The sequence below is a fragment of the Haliotis rufescens genome, unplaced genomic scaffold (genome assembly GCF_023055435.1).
Source record: "Haliotis rufescens isolate VD_foot unplaced genomic scaffold, xgHalRufe1.0.p SCAF_82, whole genome shotgun sequence".
NCBI lineage: Eukaryota > Metazoa > Mollusca > Gastropoda > Lepetellida > Haliotidae > Haliotis > Haliotis rufescens.
In genome coordinates, this window is record NW_025964375.1 from 1,109,414 (window position 1) to 1,126,015 (window position 16,602).

Consider the following 16,602-nt stretch of genomic DNA (forward strand, 5'->3'; position numbering starts at 1 on the left):
AATTTAGAAGATATAATATCAAAGCCCAGGAAATATGTAATATGTATAATAAAGAAAATAACATCTTCATATTGTATTCGTTGTATATTTCTAAACATAAGAAGAGTCAAGTACTATATCCAACTAGATATTGGATTATATATTTTATATTATTAGTTGACTTTCCAATAGTACTAGATATATCGTATCTCCAATCACACAAGATCGTCTTGTTCGGACGAGTGACACCTCATCGTTTAGAATCACTCGGGGATATATGTTCATCCTTATTTTCTGTAAGTATATGATTTATTGCTGAAGAAACTGTGACGAAGTGGTGATTTATTGCACCCTTCAGAAGTGATCAGATACAATTGAGAAAGTAACTGTCGTGTATAACAATATGAAGATGCAGCAGAGTCAACAAATCACTTAGTTCCATATGGCTCACCGGCACCGAATCTGTTTGATTGTGTTTTCAACACTTTAAAGGGGATTCTTAGTGAACCATAGACAATTCCCCAGTAAGTTTAATTTCTTGTAACAACGTACTATTTAACTGTTTAATATTTTCGAACATAAATCATGTATCCTACATCTGTACATAGTCTAGATTCTATTCGTTAACATTTCAAATCGTATTATATCCTGGACCCCAAATAATAAAGAGAAATGAAAAAGACATGAAAGATCCATGGACCCACAAATCACTTGCAGAACAACATTCCATATCTCTGTTTTTGAGTTTTGTTGCATTTTGTTTAAGAAGTACATTCATCATACATGTGATAATCATGATCATAATCAATGAAAAGCACCAAACTTAAAAAAGAAGGTTGAAGTGTATACAACTTAGATCCTACATGTTCAACACATTCCCTTAATCCGAATATTGTTCAGTTGTCAGAAGAATACGAACATTTATCAAAAATGAATTAAATGGAATAAAACAACTATGGATTTAAATGCATAGATCTAAATTTATTGAGTTCCATAGCTTTAAAATATTCTCTTTAATATTGTATTTTAAAGTATATACATGGTATATTGCAAACACTTCAGTTACAAATAACATCAGTGCATTTACAAGCATAAGCTATAAATCAAGTACCTCTTTTCATGTTTTATATGCCCAAGTAAGAGGACACTACAGACTGTTTGAGAAAAGTGCATAAAAACTCTTTTGCATAAACTGAAATAAACACATTTTCTTATGATTTCTTATTAAATACTTACTAGTATGATACTTTAGTATAAGTTAATTCCAAAGACTATTCTGGAACTAGACTAACATCTAGTCTCTGAAATATTTTACAGAAAAAACAGTTGCTGAATTATAGTTTATATAAAATATAATAAAAAGGATCCCAGAGACTTTCTTCATTTCCTGATACTGCAGTAATCTAGACTTGCCAAACATTATAGACTTGCATGGGCTGTATTGGATATATTTGTTTCAGGGTCTGTATGACAGACTATTCTAGAACCATCTCTTGAAGATGCGTCGTTGCAGACATCTCAAATTGTGAAATTCCGTTCAAGCATAATTTTCGCTTGAAACTACAGTCATGGATTCTGTGTGTTGCTTTCATCATGTACATGTAATAATTAATTTCTTACTGTAGATTCACTCTACATTCTTTGTTTTCAGGAACTTTTCAACATGAAGATTCCTTTCCTTGCTTTGGCATTCCTTGCTGCAACAGCAAATGCTCATTTGAATGAACCAAGGTTTGCTCCAGGGGTGCCCCCGCCACAGCAACAGCACCATCAACAACCACCTCCACAGCAGCAACAACAACAGTATCAGCAGCAGCCACCACAACAACAGCAACAACAGTTTCAGCAGCAGCCCCCACAACAACAGCAACAACAGTATCAGCAGCAGCCACCACAACAACAGCAACAGTACCAGCAGCAACCACCACAGCAGCAGCAGCAACAGTTTCAACAGCAGCAAGTTAATCAGATGAATCAGCAGCAGGTGCCCCCTCCACAGGGAGGTGCACAGCCTGTCCATGGTGGACACGGTCATGGACATGGGGACACAATGAAGTTCAGCTCCGACATCCATAATGCTGAGTAAGCTATTTTTTATTTTTTGGTTAACACAGACTAGATTATTTTTTTAGAAAATTGGTTGGTGGTTGATATAAATAGAAAACTGCACAATAACAATTTTTTTAAGCGGACATTAAGCATGTAAATAGTTTAGTCTGTAGGGTAAAAAAACCATGATCAGTTACAATGAAGTTCAGCTCCGACATCCATAATGCTGAGTAAGCTATTTTTTATTTTTTGGTTAACACAGACTAGATTATTTTTTAGAAAATTGGTTGGTGGTTGATATAAAAAGAAAACTGCACAATAACATTTTTTTTAAGCGGCCATTTAAGCATGTAAATAGTTTAGTCTTTAGGGTAAAAAAAACATGATCAGTTTTATAACTACTATTTGCCACGTCATAAGGTATGTAAACAAGTATTAAAGCAATGGTAATTATTACACACCTACTTCTATGTTTTTAAAGACATTGAAGATTAAACTCACCCTTGGCAATGTTAATTTTTCTATTAGCAGATGTAAGAAATTGATTGTCCTTGTAATTTTAATTATATTCCACATTTGTGAAAGAAAGAAAGGAAAAAGCTAAGGCTTTTAATGTGAAACAATTGAATGGCATGCTAACCACAATGGATGGCAATTTCATTAACACTGTTTGGTACAGATACTGTCACCTGTATCAAGACCCCCTGGTATGGTTTTTATTGGTAATGTTACCTTACCCGACTTCAGTGTGAACATCAAAGAATTGGATGATTGTTGTTTGTGGCTGTTCTGTTGTGAAAGCCTATGTGACCATAGCAATATCAGGATATTTGCTGATGAGAGACAAGCATGTTGCAATCTTGTCATCTTGTAACATCTGCTCATTTTAAATTACTGATATTGTCAGGTGTTGACAATACTCATAAATCTCTATTGACATATGGATTTCTTGCTTGGTTGATTTTAATTTCATTTAATCACCTGATAGATTGTTTTACTTAGTTACTTATGTTTATGTGCAGGCTTTCACCGTATTGTCCTGTCGTTTCTCTGCTTGCAGTCTATAATACCAGCAGTAGAAACTTGACAGTTTCAGTCCACTAGTCCTTATAATGATAACATATAGCAAAACCCTTCAAAATGGCATATTTCTTCTAGTCCTTATGATACCTTAACAGCTGGTCAGTTTGGCAAGGACTATAGGACTAATGTCAATTTCTAATACTGAATACCCACAAATTGCATTGAATCTCACTGTGTCAGCTGAGTATATTGGTACAGATCAGAACTAGCAGATGACCAGTGACCACTTAATACACTCTCTCACTGGGATCCAGGTACATTTGTGGGCCATCCAGTTTTAACTCATGTTATCACAGTTGGTATTTATGTTTATTGTTTAGGTAATCAATATTTTTACTTTGATGGGTTCAGTCTATAACATTTGGGTATTTTTTAATGAATGAGTACCCTGGGGTAGACCTTTTAAAAAAATATTCTGCTTATAACATGTATAATGCTGTTTCATGGGACATCAGAGTAACAGTAAGTGAGACCTGGCACTTTTATTTATAATTCACTGCAGTGGAGTTCATGCATGTGTGATGCCTGCATTTGATCCGTGAATGAAGGTCTGTGAGGTAATATAGGCTCCCAAGCTGAACAGCTTTGCATGAGTGACTTGTATTTCACTGTTGACAAGACCAATGTAAAGGAAGAAGCTTTAATCCTTTGTTCTGTGTTATTTCATTGAATGGGGTGTTTAAATATCTCTACCAAGGGCCTCTTAAATATCTGACAGTGTTGCCGACATCCATTCAAAACTAATACCAAACATGAATAAATCATTTCTACATGGATTGGGATTGGTTTGTGTGGAAAGAATGAGGTACTGCAGAAATTTGGTGAAAAGATAGGAAAATCGGACTACTAGAGCACAGGAGAAATTCATACGGCTACGGCCATCTCTGCCACTATGGCAACCCCAGGATGTGGCGGTGAAGGTATTTGCGCTAGACGACAAGTTTGAGGTGTCATTTTGATGGACCTGCATTGTCGTCTGTGACTTTAATGGTGTCAGGGTCACAGAGCATGGCCAGAACTGCGATGGAGACAAGTTTACTTTAGTGATGAGTTATGTTATATGCTTCGCTGTGCGGATGGTAGATGTCGTGTTTACAGGCGTCACAGGGAGTGTTATGCACAAAAATGCATACAGGAGTGATGATGTGGGCAGCCATTTTCTACACTGGTAGAACAAACCAAGTTCTGGGGAATTTAACGGCACAAGGTTACTGGGGTGAAATTCCCATTATGTGACAAGCAACAAGTGAACGTCTTTTTCCAACAAGACAACATCCGACTTCAGACGGCAAAACTGACAACAACCTGTTTCAGGAATCACAACATCCAGGTCCTGCCATGGCCCTCCGGGTCTCCAGATTTAAACCCAGTGGAACATTTATGGGCTGCACCTGATCAACGACTGCGAGCATGTTGGCAACAACCACAGAACCTCCAACACTGCAGGCAGTGTGGCTGAACATTCCCCAGGCCACAATTCGCGATCTGATTGCTTCCATAGGACGACAATGCCAGTCAGTTTTGGACTCTAATCATGGCCATACAAGATATTGAGAACATCTTGGAAAATCTGCTGTTCAATGTGTGACATTTGGAAGCTTGGTCAATGACAATGATTGGTGCCAATTTTGAACAGTTACTTACATACTGTTGATTATTTGTATTATATATAAAATATTCCTCTAAAATCACTTTTAACGTTTCTTTTTTTGCATAGTATATTTAAACTAAATACACCCAAAGGAAGCATTTAGGATCCTGAAGTCACTCAATCTTAGTAGTGTGGTTGTGTCAATAAATGTATTGTTGTGTTATGAAAGCACCTGATACATACTACTGATATTTCATTATTTTCAATGTCCTCATGAAAATCTGGGTTAGAATTGGTCTTCAGCAACCCATGATTGTAGTAAGAGGCGACTAACAGGATCAGGTGGTCAGGCTTGTGGACTTGGTTGATGCATGTCATAGTATCCGAAGTAGGAAGATTGATGCTCATGATGTGAATCACTGGTTTGTCTGTCACAGACTAGATTATGTACAGACTGCCAGCATATAACTGGAAGTTTGCTGAGTGTGATATAAAACAACAAACAAACAGACAAACAATATTTTCATTGGTGAATGATTGTTTTTTTTTGGCAGGCATGTCATGGAACATCTTGAGAACGTTATTGAAACCAAACCCAAAGACCAGATGTCTGAAGAAGAACTAGAGTTCCATTACTTTAAGATGCATGACTATGACAACAACAACAAGCTGGATGGTGTAGAGATTGGCAAGGCCCTCACACACTACCATGCAGGTAGGTTTTACATATAGCATGTATAGATTGATATGTAACAAGTTAGCTCCAGTGTTGATGAAGCTCCATCAGCTACCCATGTATTATGTATGCAGTGGATTCAATCTCCGGTAATATCAAATTTATGACATATCTATAAGAGACTAACCTGAAGGCAGATTACAATATGTGTGAAAACTGTGGATCTTTCTTCAGCTATTTCAATATTCTTGATAGTATGGGAGGGAGGGGATTTTTTTCAGTTGTGTTAAAACAAAACCTAAACACTTCATGAAGCCAGTTTTTCTTATGGACTTCAACTTTGTTAATCTTTCAATGCGACATTACAGCATAGGTTCTTGTACATTATCACTTGCATTGAAGGAATGATGAAGTGAAATCCAAAAGAACCCTGTCTTCAATGATCCCAAACTTCTAAGTACCACTTAGATCTTATAACAAATGATAAAAAAAATCTGACTAGTGTATTACCTGCATAATATTGTAGTAAGAAATCAAATAGAACATCAGCTGAATTGAATAACCAGTATTTTGATATTTTACATGTTTTAGATGTTGGAGCTTCTTTAGCATGTTTACCTTTTCTATCCATGTCATTAAATCAGCATCCTTCATACACTTCAAGTGTAATATACAGTTATACTTTGAATAGACTATCAGAATTAACGGTTAGACTCTTTTCCAGAGTTATCTCCCTTGTACTGTTGAGAAATAGTGTAAACAAACAGTTGTGAAGTTTGTTTCATTTGTTCAGTTGAACTATATGTATAAGGAGTATGTTTAATTTCTATATTAACAGCTGGTGGAAGAGATTTGTGCCCTTACTTTATGTTCAGTAGACTGCATGTTTTTTTAGAAGTGTGTGTGTTTATTTTTGGCAAACTTGGTAGAGGCAGATAACACGGAATCCCAATTTGTATGTTGTCTCTGTGTGTGGTAAATGGCTCATGTGTGTCATGCCTGTTGTAAATGGTGATGGGTATGTTGTTTATAGATTTGTGTGTTGTAATGGTTTATTGTACAGATATGTTTGTGATTAAAACAATAGTGACCTAGAAAGAACAATCCAGAATTGCAGATTGACATGTATTTAACATGTTTGTGTATTTACCTGTGCGTCAGAACAGCTGGGTTGGAGGACAGTTGTTGGTTCAATGTGTGCAACCCATTCTAGGTATCCATGAGTGGAATATGGCTGGGAATCAGAAACCTATTTGTTTAATTTATTCAAACGTTTAAATAATTTGACTTAAGATATGTCAAGTTATCAAATACTGAAGGAAAGACAAATAACTTATGAGTGATTGACCCGGCCAAAAAACATTAAAAGATGGTACTTGTTGTTACCCTGTCTGGCGCTCGACATTAAGGGGCTAAAACACGGACTGATCGGTACGGAGTCAGTATACAGCGTCTGAGTGGGGTATTCATGTTAAGCTGTGGCATGGTATCTCAGTGAGCTAACACTATAAATCAGCATTAGGCCAGACTAGTACAAGCAAGTCACACACACGTGCATGCACACTGCTATATAACTGCAATAGTCTTAGACGCGACGTTAAACCCCATTTCACCTCACCTCACCCATAAGTGATTGAAGCAATATAAAATCTTCCTCTGTATCATGGGATGAGAATTGATAGACCTGGTAAATATGGGGATGTATTGACTTGCTGACTGACTGTATGACTGTCATGGCCTCCATGGCCAGCTGTTACAAACTTTCAGGGATTCTCTCAGATTAAGTTAGCAATAGCTAATGTCACATTACTATCAACACCTCTTCTGTGTATTACATTCAAATATCAGTTGACTTAAGAGATTATTTTTCTAAAATCTATATACATGTACATGTTTTTTCATTTGTTAGTAATGTTGGGTTGTTTTGGTACATTCATTTAAGGGATGTTGTGGGAATCTAATGGTAAGAGTGTCTGCTCATCATATCCTAGACCATGTCAGGATTTCAGGTTAGAGTGGGTTCCCAGAAACATTTGCTCAGTGGATTGGGTGGTTGGCTTGGTGGCTTGGTTGACTGTAGGCAGTTGACAGCTTGGAACTTTGCTCATAATATTAATCACTGGATTGTCTGATCCAGACTTGATTAAGTACAGACCCCCTTTCATGTGTGGAATATTGCTGATTGCGGCATTGAATGACAAGCAGTAAGACAAACAAATGATCATATCTGGGAAAAGTGCTGATATTGATGTAATATTGCAAAAAATCTGCTCCGTGGGGATTCAAGGTTAGAATACAAAGTAGAGATAATTTATGGATAACAACTTTGTTATTTTCTGTTAAGGTGACGTTTCAGCATAGATCCTTATACCTTAGTCCTTGCTTGACAACAGTATAAGGATCTATACCGAAACGCCACCTTTATGGTAAATTAGGAAGTTGTTATCCATAAATTATCTCTACTTTGTCATCTCTCAACTTCTGAGTAACGCCTATCAAACAATTCAAGATTAGAATAGGTCACCAGCAATCTATTCTGGTTGCAAGCTGCATGGATCAGGTGGTCAGGCTTGGTGACTTGATTGCATGTCAAGTAACCCAGACAGAGTGGATCGACAGAGTGGATCGTCAGAGTGGATCGTCAGATACCCCTACTGTGTGTGTGTGTGTGTGTGTGGGGGGGGGGGGGGCACGGGTGGCCCAGTCATCTAAGGCGTTGCAATTCGATGTGCAAAGTTGCGTCACTTGGGCGTCCCAGAAACCTGTGATTGTGGGTTCGAATCCCGGTTCACATCGATTATGTTTCTAGGTTTGTCAGCACCATACCCATGCTCGTTTGTTTCACCGAAGTGGTAAACGTCTGAGACCTGCATCACTTTGGGCTTTCCTCCCACATTAAGCTGACACGCCGCAATATAACTGGAATACTGTTAAACACGGCGTTAAAACAACCTACTCACTCACTCACCCTACAGTGTGGATCATTGCTCATAATGTCTATCAGTGAAATGTTAGGTCCAGACTCGATTACTGGCCACTGTCATATCTATAGCTGGAATAATGCTGAATGCACCATTAAAAAACATACAAACAAAAGTGAACAATCCTCTAACACATATTCATTCATGGTTTGACACAAGTTCTGTACTCCATTTCAGATAAAAAACTAAAGAAAGGTTCTTCTTATATTGAGAAACCATCACACGATGAACACAATCAGCAGAGTATGCAAATATTTTATCTGATTCTGATTGAGAGTTTCTTCTAAAATTGGGATTGCCTTCTGCATGTTCCGGATTTCATTATTGTCTGAACTCTTGTTTCATATAAATATATATCCTTAATTTGAATGCAAATGAACCTGCACATCTGCTCTCACTGTAAACAGACTTGCATTAAATAACTAAAGCGTTTATTTTTTTTAGCTAAATATGCTAAAGAGGGGGAAACTGGGCAGTAGATAAAATTATTTTAGTTTTCGAAGTAAACTTTTAAAAATGAAACCCATCTTTTGTTGAAAAACGTCTCTAACTCACATGGATTTTTCTAATTTTTTTTATCAAATTGCACGTCTACAGAGCGAGGTGTTGGTGAAGTCAATTGATTGCACCATACAGTATCCCACACAACATGGAACTGGATAAATTTCTCTGTAACTTCAGCCATGTAAAATTAGCAAACAATAGTACCCACTATCTACAACAGTGGGTCTTCAGTGGACTTATTTCAAACAAATGTTGTGTTTTGTAAACTGGAATTTTTGTATAATGACACTTTCAAAAGTATGGGGGGATAAAATAGAAACAAATATACGCAATATGCCAGAATGCTTAAAAGACATATTGTTTCAAAGCTATTTTGAATAGACTGGTATATTTGTAATACTGCACACCTCCAAACATGACCCAAATATGGACGCAATTTTAGACACATCCTTTCTGTTAAACAATATGTTTGTCGACATTAGTAATACATAAAGTTAGTCAGTAACGATTGCTATTAGACATACGCCAAACTCTGAATCATTATTGATTCATTGTAAGGTGCGTATCCAAGTTGATAGGTTGATCTGAGTAACCTCCCCTGATGCATGATCACTCATCAGTGTGATTCTGACTAAGGCCCACATTAAAGAAGATCAGAAATTCTGATGTGACTTCACTCAGTGATTCTGCATCCTGGTGATTGTCAGTGTTATTCTGTGATGATAAATCTCAAAAGTTCTATTTGAATACATTTTAGTTCAGAGCAAAATTCTCATCGAAATAGCTATTGCTTCGATGGTCATGGGTGAAATCTGTGTAGCTAACTTACCTTATGATCCTCTCCTTCACGGGGGCACGGATGGCCCAGTCGTATAAGGTGCCGCGATTCGCTGTGCAGAGTTGCGTCCCTTGGGCACGCCAGAAACCTATGATTGTGGGTTCGAATCCTGGTTCGCCCCGATCATGTTTTTAGGTTTGTCATCACCATACCCGTGCTCGTGGGTTTCACCGAAGTGGTAAACGTCTGAGACCTGCATCACTTTGGGCTTTCCTCCCACATTAAGCTGTCACGCCGTGATATAACTGGAATACTGTTAAAAGTGGCGTTAAACCCAACTCACTCACTCACTCACTCACTCCTCTCCTTCACTGTGGGACCTCCGCTGTGGGGATTCTCATAAGAATAGGTCCCCCCAGTACCTAGTACACTTGTCATGAGAATCAATAGATGACAATAGGGTAGTTACGATGCCTCCTTTGTCTAGTGGAGAGAGCATCTTCAGGGGAGAGTGGAAAGTTGGTGGTTTGATCCCCTGGCTGCATCATGCTAAAGAACATTAAAAGATGGTACTTGTTACCCTGCCTGGCATGCAGCATTGAGAGGAACTGTGTCGGAATGGAGTATCCATGTTAAACTCCAGCATGGCACTAAACAAAAGGCATAAATCCAGATAAATTCACGCAGCCACAATCAAATGAACATGATCTTGAACGCGACATTAAACCCTGTTTAACCTCACCTCACTGTTGCCTGATTGTTGGTCATCATGCCGTTATGGGATGGATCTTTGCTCCTGCTGTCAATCACTGTTTTGTCTGACCAAGTTGGGATGTACATTGCTGACTGTTCCATAACACAACATTCCCTAACTCACTTACTGAAATCTCGTTGAAAGATGACATTTAGTGTCATAAAGACCCTTAAAAAGGTAATAAAACTTTAAGGCGCGTAAGTATGGACCTAATTGCAATATATTAATGGCAAGCTAATATATCAATATTTTTAATCCATCATACAACTGTTCAAAAATTTATGTTGGAAAATAATCAGACTACCTCCCTTAACGTCGCAACAAGTTCCTGGAATGAAGCCAAGGAGATGTTAGGCTTTGAGCATTTTGAGATCATGTAAACAGTGTTAAAATACCCACCTGCCAGACAGTCCAAGACAGTCTTTTTTGCTGACAGTCAATTTTGTATTGTGGGAAGGTACGGGTATGTTACATTCTGCCACTATACTAGCCCATACTGCATTAGTTAATAACACTTTAGCATATATTTTTAATATTGTACAACCTTCCAATAGTTAAGTTGCCCAAAGAGTCATCATTGGAAAAGAATTCATTTGCTCAAACCTGTGGACTGTTTGTTTTACTGTAACTGTAAAACAAACACTCCACAGGTTTAAAAGGTAAAGGTGGGTGAAGCAACTGTCAAAAGCCTTTCTGTTTTGCTTACCTTGATTGCTTGTCTGGTGTCCAGCTTTGGCACCGTCTGCATAAAATTTAAAAAAAGGTATTCAAGATTTTAAAAGAAAAGGCTTAAAGAGCTTCTACTGCTTGTGGATGAAAATGGTGACAGTGATTGTCCAGTTAGAGGCATGACTTTTTCAACTTCGGGTGTCGTAGGTGATATTGCACAAATACTTGTTTGTCCTTACTATGCTTATTCTCAGGAACTTGCCTCCGTGATCTGTGGTAGAGCTACGTCCGGAGAGCGGAATGCCCGGGGTTCAGTCCCAGGCTGCATCATACCAAAAGATGTTAAAAGATGGTAGTTGTTGTTACCCTGTCTGGCGCTTGGCATTAATGGGCTAAAACAAGGACTGGTCAGCTCGGAGTATATTCATGTTAAACTGCAGCATGGTAATTCAGTGGGCTAGCACCATAAATCGGTGCTAGCCCACTGAATTAGTCCGGACTAGTACAGGCACCCACACTCACAGGCGTGCATGCAAGTTGCTATATAAGTGCAATAATCTTGGATACGACGTTAAACCCCATTTCACCCCACCGTTTCTCAGGATCTGAAGCACCAAATGTAGATGTCAGCAAGGTTGAAGTGTTATAAAATCATCAAAATTAATTGGCTACATTTTTTTTAGAATTCACATATGTTTCAATTGCTCTTTCGCTGTTATGGAAAGCATAAAGCTGCAAGAAACTTCACTTTGCCTGAATTATACAGACAAAAATAGTTTCAAATCAGTTTGAGGCATCATTCAACTTCAAGCATCTTAAAAAATGTTAAAAAAGTTAAGTTTCTGAACATTTCCTTAGAAACAGCTGAAACAGCCGAGTCATCAAAGTTGGAAGATTCGCTTCTGTGAAACTACTATTGGAAAAATAGTATGAATCTTTACGAAAACATCTTGTCGGAAGACATAAACCTTAGAGATGCAACATTATGTGACGGACATCTAAAACTGTGGAACAATGCTTGCAATATTACATCATGTATTTACTACAGTGTTGCAGATTGAGAAACATTTTCTAAATTGAGTTACTTGTTTCTTATTTGTCCAGTAGTCCTCAGTAGTTATGCAGACAAAAATTGAATATTAAGCCTAACGTCAACTTAAATGAAGTGGAAAGATTTTTGCTACACATCCAAATGAGTTGTGGCCTTACACTGTTCCTTTGACTTACTCTGATGATATATTACTTTGCTTCTTTCTTGTATATTCATATTTATCACTTAATTCAAATTTATAATAGGAATTATATTGCAATAATAATTTTTTGTATATTTTGTTTGAATCAGTCTGCCTTTTTACCTAATTTGATTGATTATGTGGTTTCTTGAGTTTTGGGTGTGTCAAACAAAATGTCAGATCAGAATTACACAGGCTGTAAGTTCTCTTTGGATAAGAAATCATTGAAGGAAAACATGGCATGTATCATTAATAATGATAACTTTAGAGCTAACCTCAACACCTTCCTGTTTGCTAGCTGCTATAACAGTGTTTCAAGCCTCATTCCTCTCTCCTTTTGTATTTTTTCTGATGCAATTTCAATGAATAATTTTACATTAATAATTTTCTTTATACATCCTTGTATCACTTTGTGCAGCCATTCTTGCATTATAAAGGACATTATTATTATTATTATTATTTTATTATTATTATTACTACAATGAGTTATTGACTATATCCACCTGTCAGTATAATTTGTGTACATGGTGTAAGGTGTCTATTATACATTTTTGGAAACAAGCCTATGGTTTTGACAGGTCAGACTGAGCATTTCGTCCAGCCGCACCTCGACAGTGAGGCTGTTGAAACTGAAAGCAACAGAGGTTGTCAATAGGTCGTCAGTATCTAGTCAGTAGCCGGGGGGGCCATGGGGATCTTAAGCGTACTAGCTGTAACTAATGACAGTGTCACTTTCAATTTAGTGGACTGTTTGAAGGCAACAGATTCTGTGACATTGAGGTTTTAATACCTGTAGGTATTTTCAGATATTCAAGGCTTAAATATATAAATGTATGTCTGCAATTTGTCTCAACGCCAAACAATATTTGACAGGCACTGTTAATTGTTAATGATTTTAAAAAAAAATGTCATTTTGCATCTTGACATGAAGTGATATCACATCTTGATTGTGAAGTTTGTGACACCATGTTACATGGAACTTTTGTAGTGATCCTGCTTTGCCACTGTTTATACCATGTGAACCCTGAAGTCATCCTTGTATTTAATGACTGAGTAATATTCTCTTAGTTGTTCACATGTAGAAAATGAAATAATGAAACATTTTCTCATATCAAGACCTTACAAAAATATTATTTGTTTGATATATTATTAACAAAAATTAATATTCAGTTTGTCATTAAAGTTCTGTAAAATTTGTTACTACAAAGTTATAACTATGATAATCTTGCCAAATTTGCTTTAATAAATTTAATAAAAGTAGTGATAAGTTAAACCTAAGTGAATACTTATCTCAAAGAAATACAAGCACATATCATTTCATTGTAATTTCAATAATGTTGTGTCATTGGCAGGTCTTATCATAGTCTATGTTGCAATGACCCTTTACATAGTGTATTCATTGAGAGTCAACACACACTATTGTAGTCAACTACCAGGTTTGTCATGTTTCATTAGGGGGCATGCATGGCCCAGTCGTCGAAGGTGACACAATTCGCTGTGCAGAGTTGCGTTCCTTGGGCACGCCAGAAACCTATGATTGTGGGTTCGAATCCTGGTTCGCCCCGATTATGTTTCTAGGTTTGTCAGCACCATACCCGTGCTCGTGGGTTTCTCCGAAGTGGTAAACGTCGAATACCTGCATCACTTCGGGCTTTCCTCCAACATTAAGCTGACACACTGTGATATAACTGGAATACTGTTAAAAGCGTTGTTGAACACAACTCACTCACTCACTCACTCATGTTTCATAATGCTCTTCATCAAAAGAAATAACCAGACTTGTCTTTGATGCATTCCATGCCAGAATAGGTTTGGAGTACCCATGCTTATCGTAAGAAAAGACTAAAAGTATGAGTGGGTGGTAATGTCAACTCCGATGGGAACGATCATTGCTCCTGCTTTCACCCATTCTTAGTTTGGTGCAATCAATTTCTTGCAGTCTGTGCAAGAAAGTTTTAAATCTACTGGACCGGAATTGTATCTTGGAATTCTTTTCAGCAGATTTTACTCTTAGCATATGGACCAGAATCAGCTGAACTTACTTGACCGAAATAAAAGTTACTAGATTCTGGCTTTGGACCAGCAGCTAAAGTCAGAATGTATTTTACACGTCCCCATGATATATGATAGCTTAAATAATGCAGAGTGAAATTTAAAAGACTATTCATTATGATTATGAAAGTAAATTTCGTAATTTCTTTTCCTTTCACCACATTTGACAACTTAATCAACTACCATCAGTCAAAACAAAAGAAACATCAAGTGTATAAGATGTAATAAGAATATTACATGATGTTTTTGTCCAGCACTTATCCTCAACCAAAGCCCATGTCAGGGTTGTTTGTTTAGCGGTAATTGAAATGATCCGTTAATTCCCTTCCTCTTGATCCCGTCTCTGACGGTGATAATAGCCCCTCCTGGAGCCCTGCTCCCCTGGGACCATTGGCCACGCCCCACTAGTTAGACAACCAGGTTACCAAATTTTAATTACTGGCGCTGTGAGATCTGGTTTTGTTGGCAGTGGAGCATAATGTCCCTTGAGTTGAGTGGTGTGCACTTGTTCCGCTCCACGAAGTCATATGTGGAAGGGGAGGGGGATTATTGGATGCAAATGTTAATTTTCAATTTATCAAAATGATCTAAAATGTGTGAAGTACTTTCATGACTGATTTGATTGATTTGTATTTAGTGTTTGACATGATAAGAGACAGTAGGCATGCCTTTATAGTTAAGTTAATGTTTCATTGGCGGAAATGTTATGAGATACAAGCTATTTTATATTCATGAGTCTAAGAGATGGCATGGCCAGCATCAGTATATTTGTTGAACAGTGGTATTGCTAGACGTGCATACCAAGGAGTTATCTAGGATTCTAGACTAAGAGCATTTGGCAGGTAAATTGGAAAAAAAACATCATTATTTTGTTCAAAGTTAGGATTTAAAAAAATTATATATTAACATTACTTTCTTTGCAGTTGTATAAATATTAAGCATAAAATCAGCTTCCTCTATTATCATGATAATGGTCCTGTTGTCAGTGAAACATCACCTCCACAATGCTGTAGCATCAGTAGTTGAACAACATGAATCGGGGTTATAATTTCCAATTTGGAACTGTTTACTGACATAATCAGGATAGTGTGATAGGTAGTCGAAGTATCTGAAATACAAAAGATGGACAATATTATGTTATAAACTTCATCCAAATTCCCAGTCGCCTAAGGGGCTTGAATTCTCTGTGCAGTTGTGTCCCTTGATCTTTGGTTCAAATCTCAGACTTGCCCGGATTATGATTTGTGGTTGCCATGTGGCTGTGGGTTTCACCAAAGTGGTAAACGTCCTGTGTCAGTTCCTCCTTTCCTTCCATGTTGAGCTTACATTTTTATAACTGAAACAATGTTTATAGTGCAGGGTTAGAAACTAACAGTTTTTGTCCAGTAGTCCTTATAATGATAACATATAGCAAAACCCTTAAAATGGGCGAATTTCTACTAGTCCTTAGGATACCTTTACTGATAATTGGGCAGTTTGGTAAGGACTACAGGACTAGTGCCAATTTCTAACGCTGATAGTGGTGTGAAACCCAGCTCACTCACTCACTTTCTCTTAAGAGTTTAGACTAAGTTAACGTGGCATAAAGTGACACCAATACAAGACAAGGTGCATGACCATTTTGTATTGACTGGCTTGTTATATCCCTCTTTCATACAGGATTAAGTGTATTTCTTTCCATGCATTCTCTTGTAAAACGCTCGGAGAGTTTCTGAGACAAAAGTGTTTGCAACAGTTACAAACTGTGTATAACTTGAAGTACATTTCCTGGTATGTCATGTTGCTTGCAGGGCTGGTATACCTTATGTGATCAAATTCATTGTCCTTCTGAGGTTTGTGCATTAGGGCTGTTATATATTTGTTTTGACAGTAATGTGGTCACTGGTCATTGTCGTGATAAATTAAAACTGTCAACATGGTCAAACAATGTCAAATACTATATTTTGTCGTTTCTCTGAACCTAATATATAACACATCAACTGCTGACTTCTTTTTGTATTTGTGAATAAGTATTCATATTCGTTACCCTATATTCGTGATACGTATCAAATTCACCTCAGTGTATTCTTTGCAGCCCCAGACTGTGCATCAGTCGGTTTTATTGACTCCAGCTTCCATTCTTTATGTTTCCCCTAAATATTTTCCATATTTTGAAGTGACGTGTATATGATGAAAACTCAGTTTTAAACTTCTTGCAACCATGAACAAAAACAGATATTTTTAGCATTTGTTTTGACTGGTAGGTTTCCCGTGT

At 37.3% G+C, this 16,602-nt stretch overlaps 1 protein-coding gene across 1 annotated transcript in view; it reads left to right on the forward strand.

Moving 5' to 3' along the window:
• The first annotated feature begins 189 nt into the window (after positions 1–189).
• Positions 190–16,602, forward strand: part of LOC124144347 (GATA zinc finger domain-containing protein 10-like) — a 33,361-nt gene continuing 16,948 nt past the window's right edge. The window contains exons 1-3 of the mRNA XM_046513717.2: positions 190–275; positions 1,631–2,061; positions 5,257–5,417. Of these exons, the coding sequence (XP_046369673.2) occupies positions 1,643–2,061; positions 5,257–5,417 (580 nt within the window). The 5' untranslated portion in view covers positions 190–275; positions 1,631–1,642. The remainder of the gene's footprint in view (positions 276–1,630; positions 2,062–5,256; positions 5,418–16,602) is intronic.